Raw genomic sequence first — 20,860 nt, forward strand, 5'->3', positions numbered from 1 at the left:
GAATGTAACTATATAGCTTATTTTTTTTGCTGTAATATCAGTTTGAAAGATTTTCAAAATCTTGGCTGAATAATCCAATGTTATATCTTAGATGTCCAGAACAAAATGTGCCATCCAGAAGGAAAAGCATGCAAAAGAAATGATCAGAAAAATATGTTTTTTACTAATGATGATAAAATATATATATCATTACAAAGGGGGTGATTTCAGCTTTCTAATGACACATGGATTGAGCTTCTAGTCCACTCAGAGGCCGAGATATCCAATGGAACACAAAGGGTGGTGCTTGAACTGAAAATTAGACTGAATGTCTATGGAAGAGCACGTCTGTCAGGACTAAAATGTGATACAGCGCCACCTACAGTTCAGATCTGTATATTGTGATGAATGTAACAGAGAAAATAAACATTTTCTAGTGCTTTCTGCCACCTAGTGGAATAACATGAGACTTTTCAAAGTGTCGTAGAGTGAACAGAACCAGAATGACATGTTTACAAAATCTGTTTATCATAAGATTATAAACACATACGATATTATTTATAAATAATTTGAGTCTTTTTTATTTATTTGGGGGGTCTCTGAAAAATGCATGATGAAAAATCAAAAGAATTTAATGATGAAAAATTGCACCAGAGTTCAAGGGTTTAAAGGCGTAAACAACTCAAATGCACATATAAAACTGAACCGCTTCCGTCACACTGACCTTTTATACACTATTTTAAGGTCTCTCCACTCCAGGAAACTGCACATTTTGGGCTTTCGGGCCAAGACGGTCTGCACCAGCTCCCGTGTGATCTTCTTCTTCTCCTTGTCGGACAGTGGCACGTACCATTTCTGCAGACGGAGCTTCCCCTGTCTGCTGAACAACAACATGAACTGCATCTGTGGGGACAACAGGAGAGACGATGAGAGATGTGCTGAGAATAGAAGAGAGATCCGAGAGAAGGAGCATGTTCTCTAAAAGGATTACCGGTAGACACGTGTTGTCATGTGACTGACGTGAAGCTCAAAGCAGAACAGTGTCATCAAACCCTCTATCTATCTATATATATATATATATATATAATGCATTATAACTTCTGCAGATAAATGTTATAATGCATTATACTCTAAGATATAACTATGAACAGGTAAGTATTATAATGGGTCTCGCTATATATTAGGTGTCTTTAACTACTATATACTAACATTAAAATACATAAAGCAAAGCTGCAACTAAGGTTGAGGTACGGATAGGTTTTGGGGTAAGGGTTGGGTTAGGGTTAGAGGTCAAGTTAACACTGTAACTACAAATGTAATTAAATGCAATTACTTTAAATGTAATTACAATGCAACAACATGTATGTACATAATAAGTACTTTGTATCAAATGGTTAAGTACATAGTAGTTAAGGCCACCTAATATTATTGTGGTTACAATATATATGATTGAAGTTATAACATATATTATAAGGTGTATTATGAGACATTACTCATGCATTATAATGCCTTTACAATGCATTATAAATATGGGCTTCATAGAAAGTATTACCAAAATAACATATTATTATATTAAGATATGTTAAGATATGTAAAACCTTGTTTATTTTTAGATTCTGCATTTAGCTATGCCATGCAACAGATTGCATGTATAATAATAAACTATTACATTAATACACTCATTTAATATACTAGATCATAATAATAAAAGATTGGCAATATAATTAAACATTTATATGTGGAGTTTATCAAAGAACTTCAATAGCCGTTTTCTTATGCCAGTTATTTGCATAAAGCACGGTATTTATATTATAACAGTAAATTAAGAAAATAACGTAATTTCAAAGAATAGATCAACAGACTTCGCGTTAAGCAATAAGGGAAATATTTTTCAAATGCAATGAATGCATTTATTTAAACTTAAAATAGGCAATAAACATGTAATCTCCAACGCATGCTCATGTTTGTGAGACACGCGATGCTTTTAAAACCTTATTCAGAATTAAATAGATCTAATGAAACAAGACGTACCTTTATGAAGAGGTCAGTGTGTAAATGAGGGATGAATTTACACGAGTTCAGGTTTCACAGTGTTTCGCGTCTTGTGTACAATCGATGCCAAAGAGCGTCAGCTGATGATTCATTACTCATTGGTCAAAGGATTCGCTCGGAGCTTTTTCATTGGTGCTGAAATACCGTTATTCCCGCCCACTTCGGCATTTGATTGGATGATTGTTGTGGAAGTCAGCGATAAAGTCACACCTCCCCTCCGTATTGTTGGAGCAGAGACGGGTCTGTCATTTCAATTAATGAGGGATTTGGAACGCCAACTGGCGAATGGATGTAGAACGGAAGTCCCGCCTTACAGTTAAAAGAGCCAATCACCTTTTAGATCCAGATATCGCCTGTCAATCAACTTTATGACGCGCATGCGCATTAGCTATACAAGCCTGGAAAATCGCGTTTTTTTTGTGTAATATGAGGTAAAGAATCACAATTAATTATTCTAGTGTTGTCAGATTTTACTGTTGATTTTAAATATGTTCTTTGGTCGTAGTATTGACAAGCCGTTTTTGAGATTTGGGTCTTTCTCAATTAAAGTAGATAGGAGCTGCACTATCGTGACTGGAAATAGCCTCACAAGAGTATAACAAATATGGCCGACAGTGACTTGTTAGACTAGGGTTGGGAATCACAAGGTAACTGGCGATACAATATTAAATCGATATTTAGGTCACAATACGTTATTATTACTTCCTAATATCCATGGACAGTACAATGCCAAGCTTTATGCATCTAAGATCATAATGGGTCCTTATTTCTTTGGTTAGGTCAATGAAGCTAGTCTTTCTAAAAAATAAATTCTAGTATTTATGACTACAATAGTAGCCTAAACACTTTAAAATCGTTATTTATTACAACACAGTTTAAATACACAAAGTATAACGGTGGGTGATTATCTGTAAAGCATGATAACTACACCTTTTAAGGGACTGATGTAGATGGTTCCTAGATAGGTTTGGTAAAGAGAAATAATGTTTTACATCTTTATAATGTGAAAAGATTGCAATTATAATATCGATACTTGGCCTTCAGATATCGATACAATATCACAAGGAAAAATATCACAATATATCTATATTTTTTCCAACATCTATGCTAGACAGACTTGACAATTACGATAAAATATGATAAATAAACATCAGGGTCAAATTAAATGTCACATTTAAAAGTGTTTGTTCAGTCTGAATCCAGCAAACACATTCCGTCTGAAAATGCCTAATTACATTTGTGATAAACAAACCCTCAATAACATAATTATATTTTTATTGGCAATTATGAAGATAGGACATTATATCAGTTGGGACTTATAATGCATTGAGCACAAACAACATGCACTCTATTGCTTCATACCAGTTTGTGCATCATGCATGTTATTTATTTGTGAAGGGTGAAATGTGTTCTAGTACACATACAATATAAAATGTTTTTAAAGATAAATAAAATAAAACGTAAAAATAACCATTAGAGATTGTTCTGTATACGTTATTTTAAGGTTGTTAAACAAACTTCCCTACATCGTTCTGGGAATTTTACATTTATGGTTTTAAAAATATATACCAAAAGAAACGTTCCAAGAATGTTAGGACTAAACTAAATAAAAAGGGAACCATATGCTAACGTTATTGGAACGTTCTGTGTCTGCTGGGCTGTGTCAATAAGGTTATACAATATGTTTATCTAAATCTCTTCAACATTTATAGACACTTTAGGTTGAATAGGTAGTTTGTTATCTGGGAAATCCAGATGGGCACACACGTTTCAATCAATAATATAATATTTATATATGAAGAGTTAGGTGTATGTATATATGTAGGAGGGATTTACACTGAATGTTCCTATAGCGCCACCTAGTGGAAAATCTCTCCAACAAAAAAGGAAATCAAAAGTGTTGGAAAAGTGTGTAGTGTTGAGAAGTAGCTTTCAGCATTATCAGTGTTACAGAACTTATACAAAGTCCAAACTAAAATGAAACCAGTTTAACCAAAACAAAAAGTAGTACATTAATTCAAATTACATTTAGGAAAGGTAACAGTGTATTCAAATATATTGTACTTACATTTACGTTTATGCATTTGGCAGACGCTTTTATCCAAAGTGACTTACAGAGCACTTATTACAGGGACAATCCCCCCGGAGCAACCTGGAGTTAAGTGTCTTGCTCAAGGACACAATGGTGGTGGCTGTGGGGATCGAACCAGTGACCTTCTGATTACCAGTTATGTGGTTTAGACCACTACACCATCACCACTCTATACTTCAATTCCCATGAAGGGACTCTACTGTGGCAGTGCTATGGCACAAGATTTCTACGTTCTGAGGTAACTCGCATCCAGAGCAGCAAATGGTAAAAAACAAGGGCGTAGAATACGCGAGGGGCACGGAGGACGTGCCCCCTCACTTACAATAAAACCAAAGTTCGTCCACCGCACTTTTTCATGGGGAAAATGTGTTTCTGTTGTGTGGTTCATAAACTCAAATGTGTAAGTGTAAATGCAAACATTAAAATTCACTGGTCAACATCTTAAGAGACGATAGCTACTCAACCACATACTACATGAGCTCGTCATGTAGCATCGTTTCTATGGCGACCATATCACTCACACGAGCTTGATCTCAACATGGCAAAATACTCTCCACTCATGTTTTTACTAGCAGTGTAGTTGCCATGTGGTATCTGTTGTTGTTTATGATGATCCATGATATTATTATGAAAGTGGAATAAGCTTTCGTTATGTGCGAATTCGGTACTTGCACTATTGTGAATTAATTTGCTCTTTTTATCCAACACTTGATCATAGTGGACGACAGAGCTATACCAGTTCATTTGTCCATTTTAACGACTGAGTCGCTCGCTCATGGCAATAATGGCAGGTACAAGGAAAAGGGTGTAAACATTTTTATTTTGAAATGCTTCCTGGCCAAATTCCCCCCATTGGCCTTTATATATCATGGCCCCCTAATAATCGCCATCCCTGAATTGGATACATCCCTATACTCTCCTCTCCACCAATTGCTGGTGTGTGGTGGGCATTCTGGAGCAATATGGCTGCCATCACATCATCAAGGTGGATGTTGCACACTGGTGATGGTTGAGGAGAGTCCCCCCATACTATGTGAAGCACTTTGGGTGCCTAGAAATGCGCTATATAAATGTAAGGAATTAAGACTCCACTAAATTATCATTACAACAGTGCTGATTCTTTGCCTGAGAAGTAGGTCTGTAAATTGAAATTACAGACATAAAATGTATTATTGCTTGAGATGGCTTAAAAAATGTAAAGTTATCCAGCCAAAGAGGAATTTCTCTAGCTATCTGCTGTCAATTTAAGCCACACAAAAGCAAAACGCAGTAACTACGCCAACATGGTACGAAGCTGGAAACAGTCCACAGCTTTAAGTATTTGGGGACAATTGTAACAGACGAAGGATCGAAGCCTGAAGTACTCTCCAGATTGCGCAGTCAACGGCAGCACTGACAAAACTGAAGCCCATCTGGAGCGACAAGAACATTGCAATCAGCTCAAAGAGCAAACTGATGTACTCCCTAGTGATCTCCATATTTCTCTATGCCAGTGAATCATGGACCACAACAGCTGACTTAGAGAAAGGGATTAAGGCCACAGAGATGAGATGCTTCCGAAAGATCCTTGGCGTCTCATACAAAGATCATGTCACCATTGAAGAGATATGGCAAAGGATCAGACACACCATTGGACCTCATGAGGACCTCCTGACCACTGTCAAAAAATTTTAAACTGTCCCACAAGTGATAGTTTGTTCTCTCAAATCACATCTGTTCCTGTATTTCTCACTTGTAAATAACTGTACAATCGCTGAATGTAAACACTTTACACACATAGGAAGCCTTACACAATGGTACAGCCGTGCTAAGCCATACTGCAAGCTTAAAAACAAATGTATTTACACATTTGGAGCTCATTACTGAGATAATTTGTATATTTTTACTAAATAAAAAAATCTAATTTGTTGTTAGAAAAAAATGGGGGGAAAGCTTAATTTTAGAAAGAATAGTTTGCTACAACTCTTGACACTTTCGGGTTAGCTTGATAGGCTACGATGAAGATTGTTAGCTGCCTGAGATTTGACCGGAAATACCTAGGCTACGTTCCGTGCATAGAGTCCATTGTTTTGTCAGACAAGCAGCATAGCCAGGTAACTCCGCCCCTTCCGCTATGTACGGCAAGCCGGTGCGCTGAGTGCGTGAAGTGTCCAACATTCCACACTCTGTTTTGACGATTGAAAAAGTGCATCATCCGGGTACTGTGCGGCTGTGGCTCAGTTGGTAGAGTGGGTCAGCTGCCAATCGCAGGGTTGACGGTTTGATTCCCAGCCCACACAACTCCACATGCCGAAGTGTCCTTGGGCAAGACACTGAACCCCAAATTGCTCCCAATGGCAGGCTAGTGCCTTGCATGGCAGCTCTGCCACCATTGGTGTATGAGTGTGTGTGTGAATGGGTGATTGGGAAACAGTGTAAAGCGCTTTGGTAACCTCTAAGGTTAAAAAAAGCGCTATATAAGTGCAGACCATTTACTTAAAGTACCATTTTTGCTGCATTTTCAGTGTAAACGTGCTACTCGCACTACTCACACTACAAAATGGCATAGATTAGTGCAGAAGTGTACGGTTTAGGATGCACCTTTTGTCTCAATAACAAAGTCCAATTGCACAAAATGGTTTTCTCTAGGTTTCGTATGTTTGTTTCAAATAAGCTACAAAGCTAATTAACCTGTTATCATTAAATTCAAATTTTTTAATTCTACACACTCTAAATTTCAATATCTTTGCTACCGCTATGGGTTAAACAAACTACATTATGATGGTATAGCTTTGATGGTATGTCTAATACACCTTGATGTTCAAAAACAATCCTTTACCCTGAGAAATTGTCTGGATGGGACAACTAAAAGCATGACAACTATCCACATAGTTTATCACATGTCACTGCCATCAACAAAACCAATCAAAGAGAAATATAGCCTACACAAAATAAGTACATGTAAATAAATAGTACAAACATCAGCAATACAAAGAGTATATAACTAGAAACTCTGGGATTTTATAGTTGAGAAATAAATCCACTTGATGCTTGTACACAACTTCTCAATCTTGTACATACAGGTGAAACTCGAAAAATTAGAATATCGTGCAAAAGTTCATTAATTTCAGTAATTCAACTTAAAAGGTGAAACTAATATATTATATAGACTCATTACAAGCAAAGTAAGATATTTCAAGCCTTTATTTGATATAATTTTGATGATTATGGCTTACAGCTTATGAAAACCCCAAATTCAGAATCTCAGAAAATTAGAATATTGTGAAAAGGTTCAGTATTGTAGGCTCAAAGTGTCACACTCTAATCAGCTAAACACCTGCAAAGGGTTCCTGAGCCTTTAAATGGTCTCTCAGTCTGGTTCAGTTGAATTCACAATCATGGGGAAGACTGCTGACCTGACAGTTGTACAGAAAACCATCATTGACACCCTCCACAAGGAGGGAAAGCCTCAAAAGGTAATTGCAAAAGAAGTTGGATGTTCTCAAAGTGCTGTATCAAAGCACATTAATAGAAAGTTAAGTGGAAGGGAAAAGTGTGGAAGAAAAAGGTGCACAAGCAGCAGGGATGACCGTAGCCTGGAGAGGATTGTCAGGAAAAGGCCATTCAAATGTGTGGGGAGCTTCACAAGGAGTGGACTGAGGCTGGAGTTACTGCATCAAGAGCCACCACACACAGACGGGTCCTGGACATGGGCTTCAAATGTCAAACGTCTTACCTGGGCTAAAGAAAAAAAGAACTGGTCTGTTGCTCAGTGGTCCAAAGTCCTCTTTTCTGATGAGAGCAAATTTTGCATCTCATTTGGAGACCAAGGTCCCAGAGTCTGGACGGAAGAATGGAGAGGCACACAATCCAAGATGCTTGAAGTCCAGTGTGAAGTTTCCACAGTCTGTGTTGGTTTGGGGAGCCATGTCATCGGCTGGTGTTGGTCCACTGTGCTTTATTAAGTCCAGAGTCAACGCAGCCGTCTACCGGGACATTTTAGAGCACTTCATGCTTCCTTCAGCAGACAAGCTTTATGGAGATGCTGACTTCATTTTCCAGCAGGACTTGGCACCTGCCCACACTGCCAAAAGTACCAAAACCTGGTTCAATGACCATGGTATTACTGTGCTTGATTGGCCAGCAAACTCGCCTGACCTGAACCCCATAGAGAATCTATGGGGCATTGCTAAGAGAAAGATGAGAGACATGAGACCAAACAATGCAGAAGAGCTGAAGGCCGCTATTGAAGCATCTTGGTCTTCCATAACACCTCAGCAGTGCCACAGGCTGATAGCATCCATGCCACGCCGCATTGAGGCAGTAATTAATGCAAAAGGGGCCCAAACCAAGTACTGAGTACATATGCATGATTATACTTTTCAGAGGGCCGACATTTCTGTATTTAAAATCCTTTTTTTTTTATTGATTTCATGTAATATTCTAATTTTCTGAGATTCTGAATTTGGGGTTTTCATAAGCTGTAAGCCATAATCATCAAAATTATATCAAATAAAGGCTTGAAATATCTTACTTTGCTTGTAATGAGTCTATATAATATATTAGTTTCACCTTTTAAGTTGAATTACTGAAATTAATGAACTTTTGCACGATATTCTAATTTTTCGAGTTTCACTTGTATAAGCAGAACCATGGCATACCATGATGCTCTGCTTACGAGTTTAGCCTGTTCGTCTGGACTTCGTCTTTAGGGAATTGTGTCTCTTGTTAGACGTTTCCATGATAAAAGCTGTTTGCAAGAAAATTAATAATTAATTAATGAGCACACATAGAACATTTCCTCCAGTAGTTATACTTTCATCTGATCTGTGTCGCTGAACTCGGTTATCTGAAGATAAGTTTGATCACCTTCACTTTTATTGTCTCCTCACCTCAGTGCATGGTGAAGCAGTGTAGGTATAACTAGAGCTTATTTGCAGTTGGTTGCTTTCAATCTGTTAAACGACATTCATACAGACACCTTCAAGGGGCAAAGTCTCTGGTCCAAGCTAACAGTAGAGGGCACTAATGCATTATTTAGTTTGCAAACCGTTGTAAATATCAAAGTGCACAAGGCAAAGGCTTTGGATGGAGTATTAACAAAGTGGCAGAAGAGTATAAGATTTCAAATATTAATCTAGGACCCTCTGTAACCATTGGAGTAGTTCCATCATGGTTATACCCAGCAATTCATATTGACACTAGTCTGGTTGAAAATAGAGAAATGTATGATGGTAATGTCTGTAAATATGTGGAGAGTTGCAGAAGTAGAAATTATTATTCAGGCCTGCAGATATTTACTGATGTATCTAAGGATCCAGATACAACAAAAACTGGTATTGGAGTATTGTAACAAGTCTGGACGTGGCAGAAATGAGGAAGCTTGGTTCAGGTAAAGTCACACTTGTTTATTCACTCACAATATAGTCTGTATAGTTTTTTTAAACACACTTGTGCTGCTTCAGCTGTGTTGCACTCTCTGAACTCTGGTCTGGGCTCCTCTTATTGCTTGTCTGAAATTACTGCAACAAGAAACAGCTGTTAGACTTAATTATCACCCAGGGATGAATCCTTACCGCTTCCCCTCTCCCTGGATGGATGCTCAACCATGCCCTCACCACACACTCCCAGCGCCTGACTCAGGCCAGGGAGCCATCCGTGACAGCCGTCTGCACCTCAAACTTAAAAGGCTATAATGCCAGATACAAATGGGTGATCTGCGTTATCCTTCATGTGGTGGACGCACTGGATTGGATGTGATTTGAACAGAGGGTGAAGGTCCGCCTAAGTGGAAGCCCAGAAACCGTACCTCCACCCACACAATTGCACACTTCTTGGGGTTTGCCATGAGCCCAGCTCATCTCAACGATCTCAGGGCAGCCTCCAGATGTTGCAGGTGCGGCATAAGCACTGTGCGGTCTGAGGTTTCGGTCCATGAGATGTTGGAATGTTGCCCGTGCCCCAAACAAACCGAACGGAAGTGTCACGAATTGGTGTTAGCCGAACGGTGTGGAGAAGGCCGTCTTTTCATGGGATATTGGGGTTAAGGAGATTTGCCAATATGTCTTTGTCAAATCTAGTGTTGAATAAAAATGAGCTGTGCCTAACTGATCGAGCAGTTCATAAATACGTGGCATTGGGTGTGCATCAAATTTAGACATTTAGAAATGTACCTTTCAATAATCCATGCAGAAACGGACCGACCTGTCGCTCTTAGGAACCAGCATTACTAGACCATTCACTGTTGGATTCTTCTATTATTCCCATCTCAAGCATTGCATCCATTTGTTCTCATGCCACTTTTTTCTTGTGCTCAAGAAGTTGGTAGGGACGAGTACGTACCACTACCCTTTGTATAGTCTCGATATGATGCAGTGTGAGGTTTGAACGATCAGGTAGAGGTGAGAACACATCCGCATAGTCTTCCTGCAACTTGGCAACATCTGTGCTGGGTTCGGGGTCACGGCTGGGCCTTCCCCCTGGTGTAACAAGCATCGGAGTGCCTGCTAGTCCTCCGCTTGAGCTCGGAGAATCGCCTGGAACCATTAATCTTGCTCCTGATGTAGCTCAAGCAGGGCCTGGTGTTGTGGCTGATGCATGCTGGCAAGGGATTGGATTACCTCGGCCATTGGCAAGGACTCCATGACAGCGCACTAGCTTCCTCAGATTCCTGGGTTTTGGTACCACTGTAACAAGTCTGGACGTTGCAGAAATGAGGAAGCAGTATTCAGGTAACATCATACTTGTTTATTCACTCACAATACAGTCTAAATATTTTTTTAAATGCACTCAAACACACTTGTGCTGCTTCAGCTGTGTAGCACTCTCTCTCTCTCTCTGGACTCTGGCGTGGCCTCCTATTATTGCTCATCCCAATTACTGCAACAAGAAACAGCTGTTAGACTTAATTATAACCGAGGGATGAATCCTTACCGTTTCAACCATGCCCTCGCCACAAGCATATATACCAGAACTTCAATCGTGTATTAGTAAGAGATTAACAGATGTATCATCAGTGTATTCTATAGAGTTAGTTGCCTTAATTGTAGGTCTTTAATGGGTTGAAGAGGTGCATCCAGACAGAGTAATCCTATGCACAGATCAGCCTTAAGTAGCATGATTCAATGCAGTCTACGAGAGATGACTTAATAATAGAGGTGTATATGTTACTGTTGTCATTAGATAGAATGGGAATTAGGGTACGTTTTTGCTGGATACCAGCACATATAGAAGTGAATGCGAATGAGGAGGCAGATCAGATTGCCAAGTAGGATGTTTGAAGAAATGTAGAAGATATACAGGTGTCATTGGGTAAAGGAGATGTAAAATCAATAATCAAGAAAGAGGTGATCATTGAATTTCAAATAAGATGGAATAAATGTCAAAAGGGAATTAATTATTACAGGATTCAATCATCAGTGATTAGAGTGCCAGGTAAAATAGGACATTGTAGGAAAGAGGAAGTAATGATATCTAGATTGAAACTCGGAAAAACACAGGAATATTATGGATTACTTATTATTTATGCTGCCTTTATGTGCTTTTTTGGCACCAATTAGCTTGCATTGTGAGGACCGATAGAGATATTCTTCTAAAAATCTGAATTTGTGTTCTACTGAAGAAAGAAAGTCATACACATCTGGGATGGCATGAGGGGGAGTAAATGATGAGAGAATTTTCAATTTTGGGTGAACTATCCCTTTAATTACTCAGGTTTTGGAGACACCATTACTCAATTCAATTGAGGGAACGAGTTTACTCAATCAGTTGAGTTGAGTCAGCTCATTAGGGTCAACAACGGTCTTGTGTGTCTATTATTGGTTGTATAGAGTACAGTGGATTACAGTAATCCACAGCACTCTGAATGCACATTGAATTGAATCAGCACTTCTGAAAGTGTCCTACAGATCTGCTCATCATGATGGACTCTAACGTTCTGTGTGTGTTTCTACTGCTCTTAACACAAGGTACATGGTGTGTGTGAGTGTTTTATGAGCTGTTTGGTGGTCCATTCTGGGAACTTGACTGTCTTGTTATTTGGACTTTAGCGAATGCTTTTTATCTGAAGTGCTCAGTATATTGCAGGGACAGTAGCCTACTCTCAAAATCACAACCGTGCTAGTTATTGCCTTCTTTGAACTGAATTAGCAAGTTTTGAGGTATCAGTGTTTGAGCAGTGAACAGAGAGAAACAGCTAAAACGTTTCATTCCTACCTCTATCCATCTCTGTCTCATCATAATAGTTGTCTTTATCTCTCTATCTCTGTCTATCTGATTTCTGGAACAGTCTTCACTGGCGTGAACACACAGGGGGTGAGTATAAGTGTCAGCATGCTTGTGCGTGTTTGTGTACATGTGATACTAGCGTGTGTGTCTGTGTCAGGAGTCGGAGATTACTTGGTCTTATCAAGATGAAGATGATGGGAGTGTGAAGGCAGTGAAGGAGATTCAGACACCGACGGACTGTAGCTGTGACTGTCAGGAAACTCGACCCACTGGAACACCAGCGACCTGGACCACCATCAGCACCACAGCATCCACACACAGCAGATACCTCGAATGCATGCCAGGTCAGTGAGTGCGTGTGTTGTGCAGTTACATGGCAAAGACAAGCAAGGTCATGCCAAACGGAGATTGTGCACTTGGCAGTCAATCTGAGTGTGTGTCACTGCCACCTTCAGAAAAGTGCACACTAACTGATTCAGGGCATGTTGCCAAGAGGCTTAAGAGTGATTACGTGAGTAACGATCATCCATGACGCATCAGCTAATACAAATGAGAGAAATGGACATTATGTTTGAAAATATTAAAATACAAAGAAAAGGAGAGGAACACGGGCTTTCTTTATGAGTAAATGAGAGACAAACAGTGTTGGGTAAGTTACTCTAAAAGTTACTAACTACTAATTATATCTACAGTGTAATTACATCACTGTACTAATTATTGTCTGAAAAGTAATTACGATACTTATTACTAATTACTTTCTAAAACCCTTATCAACTTCGACCAGATGAAAAATACAAGGATAGACATGAAACTGTTCTTTTAATTCTTTCAAATAATTCATATAAAATCAAATACATTATTCACGAACTGGCCAAAGAATTAAAATTAGAAATCATATATTTTAACATTAGACTTTCAATTTAGATTTTTCAATTCACTATTGTTTTGTTTAGAATTGTTCTATAGTCTATAAAGTATTTAACACAATTGCAGTAACTGTAATGAAATTACTGAAAAATTAAGAGTAATCCCTTACTTTACCTTTTTTTCAATGAAAATGTAATTTAATTACAGTAATGAATTACTTAGTAATGCATTACACCCAACACTGGAGACAAACTAAGTAACAAAGAATGTCTGAGAAATTACAGAGAGAAACCATTGTGATTGTACAGTATGCCAGTAGACAATCTCATTACCATTTCAGAAATATGTGATGCCCAGATTACAGTGCCTGAAACAGGGGCAGTTTTTCCTGCATCATTGCAAATGTAATATGATTGTTTGATGGGAATGCTGGTCCAGGACCAATCAATGCTGGTCCAGGTGCTGCAACTGCAGCGTCCTTCGGCCATGCATCTAAACCTTCCACTACACCACAAACAGTGCAATGCATTATCCAGGTGCTGCAACTGCATCGTCCTTTGGCCATGCAACTCAATCTTCCACTACACCACAAACAGTGCAATGCATTATCCAGGTGCTGCAACTGCATCGTCCTTCGGCCATGCAACTCAATCTTCCACTACACCACAAACAGTGCAATGCATTATCCAGGTGCTGCAACTGCATCGTCCTTTGGCCATGCAACTCAATCTTCCACTACACCACAAACAGTGCAATGCATTATCCAGGTGCTGCAACTGCATCGTCCTTCGGCCATGCAACTCAATCTTCCACTACACCACAAACAGTGCAATGCATTATCCAGGTGCTGCAACTGTATTGTCCTTTGGCCATGCAACTCAATCTTCCACTACACCACAAACAGTGCAATGCATTATCCAGGTGCTGCAACTGCAGCGTCCTTCGGCCATGCAACTCAAGCTTCCACTACACCACAAACAGTGCAATGCATTATCCAGGTGCTGCAACTGCAGCGTCCTTCGGCCATGCAACTCAACCTTCCACTACACCACAAACAGTGCAATGCATTATCCAGGTGCTGCAACTGCAGTGTCCTTCGGCCATGCAACTCAAGCTTCCACTACACCACAAACAGTGCAATGCGCTGTCCATGCACCACAACTGTGCCATCTTTCAGGCCACCCGACAAACTCCCACTACACTGCGAACAGCACACGTGCTGTCCAAGCACCGCATCTGAGCCGTCTTTCGGGCCGTGTAAACAAACCTCCTACTGCACTGCAAACAGTGCAAATAGGCTGTTCAAGCGCTGTAACCGTGGTGTCTTTAGGGCCATATGACAAACTCCCACTACACGGCAAACAGCGCAAAGGCACCACAACCGTTCACGTGCCACAACCACGGCACATCTTTCAGACCATGTGTCTCAGCCTCCATGGTTCCGTAACCCATATTATACCAAACAAACCATCACCCACCTAGCAACTGACAACAACAGTAGGGCTGTTTCACATGTGTTAAACAAAATGTGTTAAACATTTTGGTCTTGGTTTAGGGATGTATAAAAATACAAAAACAAATGAAGTTTGTAGAATATCAGCATGTTGGCTCTGTCAAGCCAACATAATAAAAAATTATAACCAAAGCCTACCCCTAAAATCAATGGGCAATGATTGGTTTGTAGAAATGTTGATCCAGAATGAACAAAAAGCATCCTACTTGTACTCTACTTGTGTAAATCATGTTATGCATTGGGCACATTTTGCACAGCACAGTTGGAATAGATGATCTGATGTTGTCATGTTCTTCTTCTCCCATCAGAGTGTCCATACCACAAACCGCTGGGGTTCGAGTCTGGAGCGTTGCTGTCAGAACAGTTCAGCTGTTCTAACCAGGAGCAGTATGTGGGCTGGTTCTCCTCCTGGACCCCGAATAAAGCCCGACTGAACAGCCAGGGTTATGGGTCAGTGTCCCAGAACAACCTGATGTTATGTCACTGACATTTTGGGGCTCCTGCTGAATAAGCAACAGTAGTTAGTCAAATGAATGAGTATAAACCAACCTAAAATGGTGGTCTAAATTTGTGTTTTCATTAGAGTAGTATAAAAACTTGAAAGTTTAGACTTGATATAGTCCAGGCCCATTGAATTCTTGGTCTACTTTAAAAACGTTTTGTCCTCTGATATCATTATAAAATGTCCCTCGTCTCTGGCTCAGCTGTGCATGGTTGTCCAAATACCAGGACGCGAACCAGTGGCTTCAGATTGACCTGCTGGAGGTTCAGGTGGTGTCGGGTCTCTTAATTCAGGGCCGCTGTGATGCTGATGAATGGACCACCAAATACAGCCTGCAGTACCGAACCCAAGAAAACTTCAATTGGATCTATTACAAAGACCAGACCGGGAACAACAGGGTGAGAATGCAAAGAACATAAGTATAACATAATGTGAATAACTACAATCTTATAATACCATAGTAATATGAGCTTATAAATTATATGTAATTATCACACAACCACAGGATGTACAGCAGAATTATGTGCCAATGTCAGATAATTTTCTAACGTTAGCATTCATAGTAAAAGAGAAAGTAAATCATTCACTTGTTGATGTGTGTTGTTGTTCTCTCTTAGAAAGAGAGAATGACCTGACAAGAACGGATCGTAAAATGTGTTTATTATTTTGCCGAGATGAAACAATATGCTGGTTGCGTAAAGTTTGTGGAGGCATGTCATGACGGCGAGGTGGACTGTCCTGTCAGTGCCTGATTTCACTCATTCTGCCTGAGCAACAGTATGTGATGAATTGATGGCAAAATACAATAAACGGTAAAACCATATGCGCTAAAAACCAACGAGTTTATGAGAATTGCAATTAAATATGCAGTATGTAAGATTCAGACACCCTTGTTATTAGTGACACCTGTGGCCGTTAAGTGAACTGCAGAAGCTACCTGTTGCTCGCACTCGTGCACACATGCCATAGGGACACGAGCGAGCATCCAAAACAATGTTGTAACATACAAAGAGACTGAACATGATTCACCGACATCATGCTGACCGATGAGGTAGCATAATTAAAATTACACAGTTATGATTATTATACTACAAACTTCGAGACTAAACTAAAATGACTTATCAGCTAACATAGCATACTGATGCACACATACAGCTACATACTACCGAACCAATGCTGGACTGGTAATCTGGCATACCGGGCATTTTCCGACGCACTTTGGGGCCGATCAGGGGTGGACTGGCCATCGGGAGAATGGAGCGGGCCGGTGGGTCGGCCGTGAAACGGGCCGAATGGGCCGCAATAAGCTTAAATGAGCTGCCGCGTTATGCAGAATGGACCACAAAACAGTGCCGCGATATGCAGAAAAGGACAGTGAACAAATATTACATATTGCAACTTTAATAATGATAATATGTCAACATTTACTGCCAGCCTGTAATATAAAGCAGCATAATGTCGAATTTTTGCATAGCTAAAATAGCTGGAAGTGGCTTTTACCGGAAGTGGTCCACATTCAAGTTGGTGGTAATCACGGTGGAGTTTATTTTTGGGAGAAACAGCAACAAAACTCCATCTGGTAAGAAACCTAATTAAGTTTTTACATTGAAACCTGTTTGAGTCAAAATAGAGTCTCCAGTTTCATATGCCATTTTTAATATCTGAGTGATTTATTGTGAAACAGCACACTGCTGAACACAATGGTACACAAATGTGTACTTTAGCACATCTTTTCCTTAGAAATCCTATATTTGCTGTGCATTTTCACATTGAGAATCAAAGGGTTCTTCCAAAAGCTGACAAATGTTACTTTATGAGTCTTTTTATGGAGTTAGAGGGAACGTTCGCTCTCAATCACCGTGAGACAAACAGACGGATTTAACCGTTGCACACCGTCTCTGTGTTTACATCAGTATTTCCCACTGAACGTGTTTTCATGCACGCCTTCCCAAGAATGGCGATGGGGGAGAATACGGTGGAGGCGACTGGGCCCGATAAGCCTGCGTGTTAATGCAGCCCTGCTTGGTATTATTAAAAATGTTACAACTTAGTCCCACTGTCCACATATGTGGACATACATTTTTAGGAAAACAATATGCTCTAAAAAATTATATATATATATATATTGCATTTTTATTAGGTGCTACTAGTTACAGATCTAAAAGGAAAATGGAAAATGCATACAGCAGTCACGTTCTGGTCTCAGGAGGTTAAAGAGAAATACCCTGACCTTGTTTGACCCCTCAAAAAAATAAGTGCATGACACCCATTAAAGATGTTAAGACATGTTTGGCTGGGAATAAGTTCAGTGCTGCCATTGGCCGTCCGAGGGGTTTGAGGGCAATCATTTTCAAGCCAAAATACAGGATGTCCAGGCAGGGCTGTACTGGGAGGAGAAATCGGCCTGGGATTTTACATGGCGACTGGCCCAAAACTTGTTTTTGTTTTTGGGGGGGTTCGATGTCCTTTTCTGCATATCACGGCGCCATTTTGTGGTCCGTTCTGCATAACGCAGTAGCTCATTTTTGCTTATTTGGTGGCCAATTTGGCATATTTTGCGGCCGAACCATCGGCAACCTCGGCCAGTCCGTCCATGATCGGCCCCAAAGTGGAAAATGCACATTAGGCAAGATTACCAGTCCAGCCCTGCATCCCGGCTAATACAGTAACACTTATATGTACCAAGGTAAGACTGGTCATTAACCTATTTTAACCATTTAATGACCACTCTTATTATTGGGTTTGGCACGGTGACTCAGTGGTTAGCACTGTCGCCTCACAGCAAGAAGGTCTGGGTTTGAGTTCCAGCTCAACTAGGCCTTTATGTGTGGAGTTTGCATGTTCTCCCCATGTTTGTGTGGGTTTCCTCCAGGTGCTCCGGTTTCCCCCTCAAGCCCCAAAACATGCAGGTTAAATAAATTAGAGACTCTAAATTGCCCCGGAGGTATAAGTGAGAGACCCCCAGACACTGGGGGTTGCATAAGGAAGGGCATCTGGTGTAAAACCGGTGCCAAGTCAAATATGCGAATCACAGATGGTCCGCTGTGGTGACCCCTAACAGGAGTAGACGAAAGAAGAAGAATAACCACTTTTATTGCTTGTGTTCATTCATCAGGTGTTCTATGGAAACACGGACCGCTCCTCTACAGTGCAGAACCTGATGCGGCCGCCCATCGTTGCACGGTACATCCGGATCCTGCCTCTGGGCTGGCATACACGCATCGCCATACGCCTGGAACTGCTCATGTGTATGAACAAATGCACTTGATACACGTGTCCATCACTCGGAGAGACCACCTCTCTCTGAGGGTCAAAGAACCGCTTATTTACCAGGATGCTTAAGAAATACAGTGAAAACTGGTCTCAGATCAGTAAATGACTAATTATTACAGTGTACTACCTTATAACTATATCTTCTGTATGAACAAACTCAAATAACGGATATATGAGCTTAAACAAAGAATGTGTTGAGTCTTTATAGTAGGTAGAAACAAAAGGTTGGACTTAATAAATGAAATATTTGGGGCCTGGGTAGCTCAGCGGGTATTGACGCTGACTATCACATCTGGAGTCGCGAGTTCGAATCCAGGGCGTCCTGAGTGACTCCAGCCAGGTCTCCTAAGCAACCAAATTGGCCCGTTTGCTAGGGTGGGTAGAGTCACATGGGGTAACCTCCTCGTGGTCGCTATAATGTGGTTCTTGCTCTGAGTTTGGAGCGTGGCGAGTTGTGCGTGGATGCCGCGGAGAATAGCGTGAAGCCTCCACACGCGCTATGTCTCCGCTGTAACGCACTCAACAAGCCACGTGATAAGATGCGCGGATTGACGGTCTCAGACGTGGCGGCAACTGAGGTTTGTCCTCCGCCTCCCAGATTGAGGCGAGTCGCTACGCCACCACGAGTACTTTGAGCGCATTGGGAATTGGGCATTCCAAATTGGGGAGGAAAAGGGGAGAATAAATAAATGAAATGTTTCATAGATATCATCACTTACTGGTCTGATACTAAGAAAAAAAAAACAGAATTTTTCTCTTTGTCTCAAAGAAGTACCGAATGTATTTCATATTTCTGTTTATGTTTAATAAAGCAGCACTGTTTATCACAGATGTAAACATGAAACACTTGGACAACTGATGGACTCATAGTCACTGCATTTCAAATCATTAAAAAGTTCACTTTTGTTTGTGTTAAACTTTATTCATGGATTAAAATATTTCATGGTTACTTAAATAACAATTTGGCATCTGGTAACAACATCAACTCTTCTCAGTTTGAAGAATAGGGATGGCCGGGGTTAGTTGTCACACCTTATACTCTTCATTTGTTTTTTTCATTTTTGTCAATTACAGTTTAGGCACAAAGAAAGATTACAAAAATGACTGAAAATACAAAAACCTATGGAACGTTTTCACTATTATTGCGCAGGAAAGAAGATACAGTTTATTAAACACATGTTGACATTAATAATGAAAACACATATTTGAGTTATTGGACTTTTGGCTCAAAACCTTTCGCTCAAAAGTGATTCCTTTGACATGAAATGTTTGGAGAGAAATGTGTATTGAATTAGATTTCATCAGCTCTTTCTCATTACTGATTTACACATGGACAACAGTGATGGAGGAGTGGATTAGCTGCTAATTCACCTATTTAATCAGGTTTATGATCAATATTTTCAGTAATCTAGATGATTAGAGGATCATTTGCTGTATATCTATAATAAAAGCCTCATTGCAATGTGATGCATATTATTTGAAATTGACGTTTTCCTGCAGCTGAGGATTTTTCTGGCGTTTGACATCTTGCGTACTGACAGTTCTGCATTTAGAAGGATTATCTCCGAATGTTAAATTACATATTGCATAAAGTTGATCAATTATTATTTCTCTTCCTACATTGGCTCTATTTCCCTAAATATAAACATTTAACAATCTACATAGCCTCTGCATCTGATATCCAGGTATTGCATTTAAAATTGTATTTGCAATGTTCAAAAAACTTTAAACCTGAGGGATCAGAAAACGTGTATTTTGTAAAAATGTTTTTGCTTTAAAAATAAAAATAAAAGGCGTTGCTTAATGTTTTTTTTTTTGTTGTTGTTTTTTTGCAATGGATATATTGATGGCCAGCAAGTGGAGCCATAACATTTCATGCAATTTAGTCTGTTTTGGTATGGGTAAAAGTTTTGTCTTAAATGTTCAATTCTAAGGCTTGAGACATTTCACTGGCTGTGATTTTTAAAGACAAACAAACCCACACAAGACCCACACAAACCCCAAATAGCGCATTTGAGATGTCTATGCAAAGTGGACAATTCCGTTTTTAGCATGTTTACTCATTTGGAATAGTCTGGCGAATCTTCACACAGATGTTGCGCAATGTTTATAAGTTCTCCACGTGACGTCAGCCGTTCTGGAACTGAATTAGACACGCCCCTCTTTCATAAACCCCGCCCTACAAAGACCCGCGCACAGGGACGCTTGCAGACATTATCATCACAGATGAATGAATGATTTTCAATGTCACAGGTAAGAAAATAAAGTAAATATGCAATTTGATGACAGCGAACTCAAACAGTTACACTGACCTTTACTAGAAGGTTCGTTTTTAAAAGCAACGGTAGTAACGTAGCAAAACATTAGCATTCCTCAC

The 20,860-nt window shown here is 39.9% G+C and overlaps 3 protein-coding genes across 12 annotated transcripts in view; 2 read left to right on the forward strand and 1 right to left on the reverse strand.

Annotated features, from left to right (window-relative positions):
- The window catches only part of LOC127619170 (AP-1 complex subunit sigma-2), a 33,685-nt gene extending 31,574 nt beyond the window's left edge, over positions 1-2,111 (reverse strand). For all 6 annotated transcript variants that reach the window (XR_007967538.1, XM_052091959.1, XM_052091960.1 and 3 more), the window contains exons 1-2: positions 2,011-2,111; positions 704-882 (exon numbers count right to left, since the gene is read on the reverse strand). Coding sequence is in view for 5 of the 6 variants with exons in the window: in XM_052091959.1 (XP_051947919.1) it covers positions 704-882 (179 nt within the window). In the remaining variant the exon portion in view is untranslated. The remainder of the gene's footprint in view (positions 1-703; positions 883-2,010) is intronic.
- An 8,697-nt stretch (positions 2,112-10,808) lies between these two features.
- Positions 10,809-20,850, forward strand: LOC127618358 (retinoschisin-like). Its single transcript, XM_052090738.1, has 6 exons — positions 10,809-12,069; positions 12,390-12,415; positions 12,486-12,672; positions 15,017-15,158; positions 15,413-15,608; positions 18,326-20,850. Exons 1-6 carry the CDS (start codon positions 12,021-12,023, stop codon positions 18,476-18,478), a joined length of 753 nt encoding a protein of 250 aa, XP_051946698.1. The 5' UTR covers positions 10,809-12,020; the 3' UTR covers positions 18,479-20,850.
- On the forward strand, positions 13,616-14,677 carry LOC127618357 (uncharacterized). Of its 5 annotated transcripts, none has more exons than XM_052090733.1 (3): positions 13,616-13,808; positions 13,886-14,039; positions 14,194-14,677. In XM_052090733.1, exons 1-3 carry the CDS (start codon positions 13,616-13,618, stop codon positions 14,675-14,677), a joined length of 831 nt encoding a protein of 276 aa, XP_051946693.1. The 5 variants fall into 5 exon arrangements, with proteins under 5 accessions (XP_051946693.1, XP_051946696.1, XP_051946695.1 ...); XM_052090736.1 differs by adding an exon at positions 14,040-14,116 and having other exon boundaries at positions 13,616-13,962; positions 14,194-14,435; XM_052090735.1 differs by having other exon boundaries at positions 13,886-14,116; positions 14,194-14,435.
- Positions 20,851-20,860: the final 10 nt, after the last annotated feature.

Source organism: Xyrauchen texanus, chromosome 25, assembly GCF_025860055.1.
Source record: "Xyrauchen texanus isolate HMW12.3.18 chromosome 25, RBS_HiC_50CHRs, whole genome shotgun sequence".
NCBI lineage: Eukaryota > Metazoa > Chordata > Actinopteri > Cypriniformes > Catostomidae > Xyrauchen > Xyrauchen texanus.

Bases quoted from the DNA above. Each gene is read 5' to 3' on its own strand.
- LOC127618358 (XM_052090738.1), top strand. From the start codon at position 12,021: ATGATGGACTCTAACGTTCTGTGTGTGTTTCTACTGCTCTTAACACAA. The intron at 12,070-12,389 runs GTACATGGTGTG...TTTCTGGAACAG, and splicing joins TCTACTGCTCTTAACACAAG to TCTTCACTGGCGTGAACACA. The intron at 12,673-15,016 runs GTCAGTGAGTGC...TTCTCCCATCAG, and splicing joins ATACCTCGAATGCATGCCAG to AGTGTCCATACCACAAACCG.
- LOC127618357 (XM_052090732.1), top strand. From the start codon at position 13,616: ATGGGAATGCTGGTCCAGGACCAATCAATGCTGGTCCAGGTGCTGCAA. The intron at 14,117-14,193 runs GTGCTGCAACTG...TGCATTATCCAG, and splicing joins CAGTGCAATGCATTATCCAG to GTGCTGCAACTGCAGCGTCC.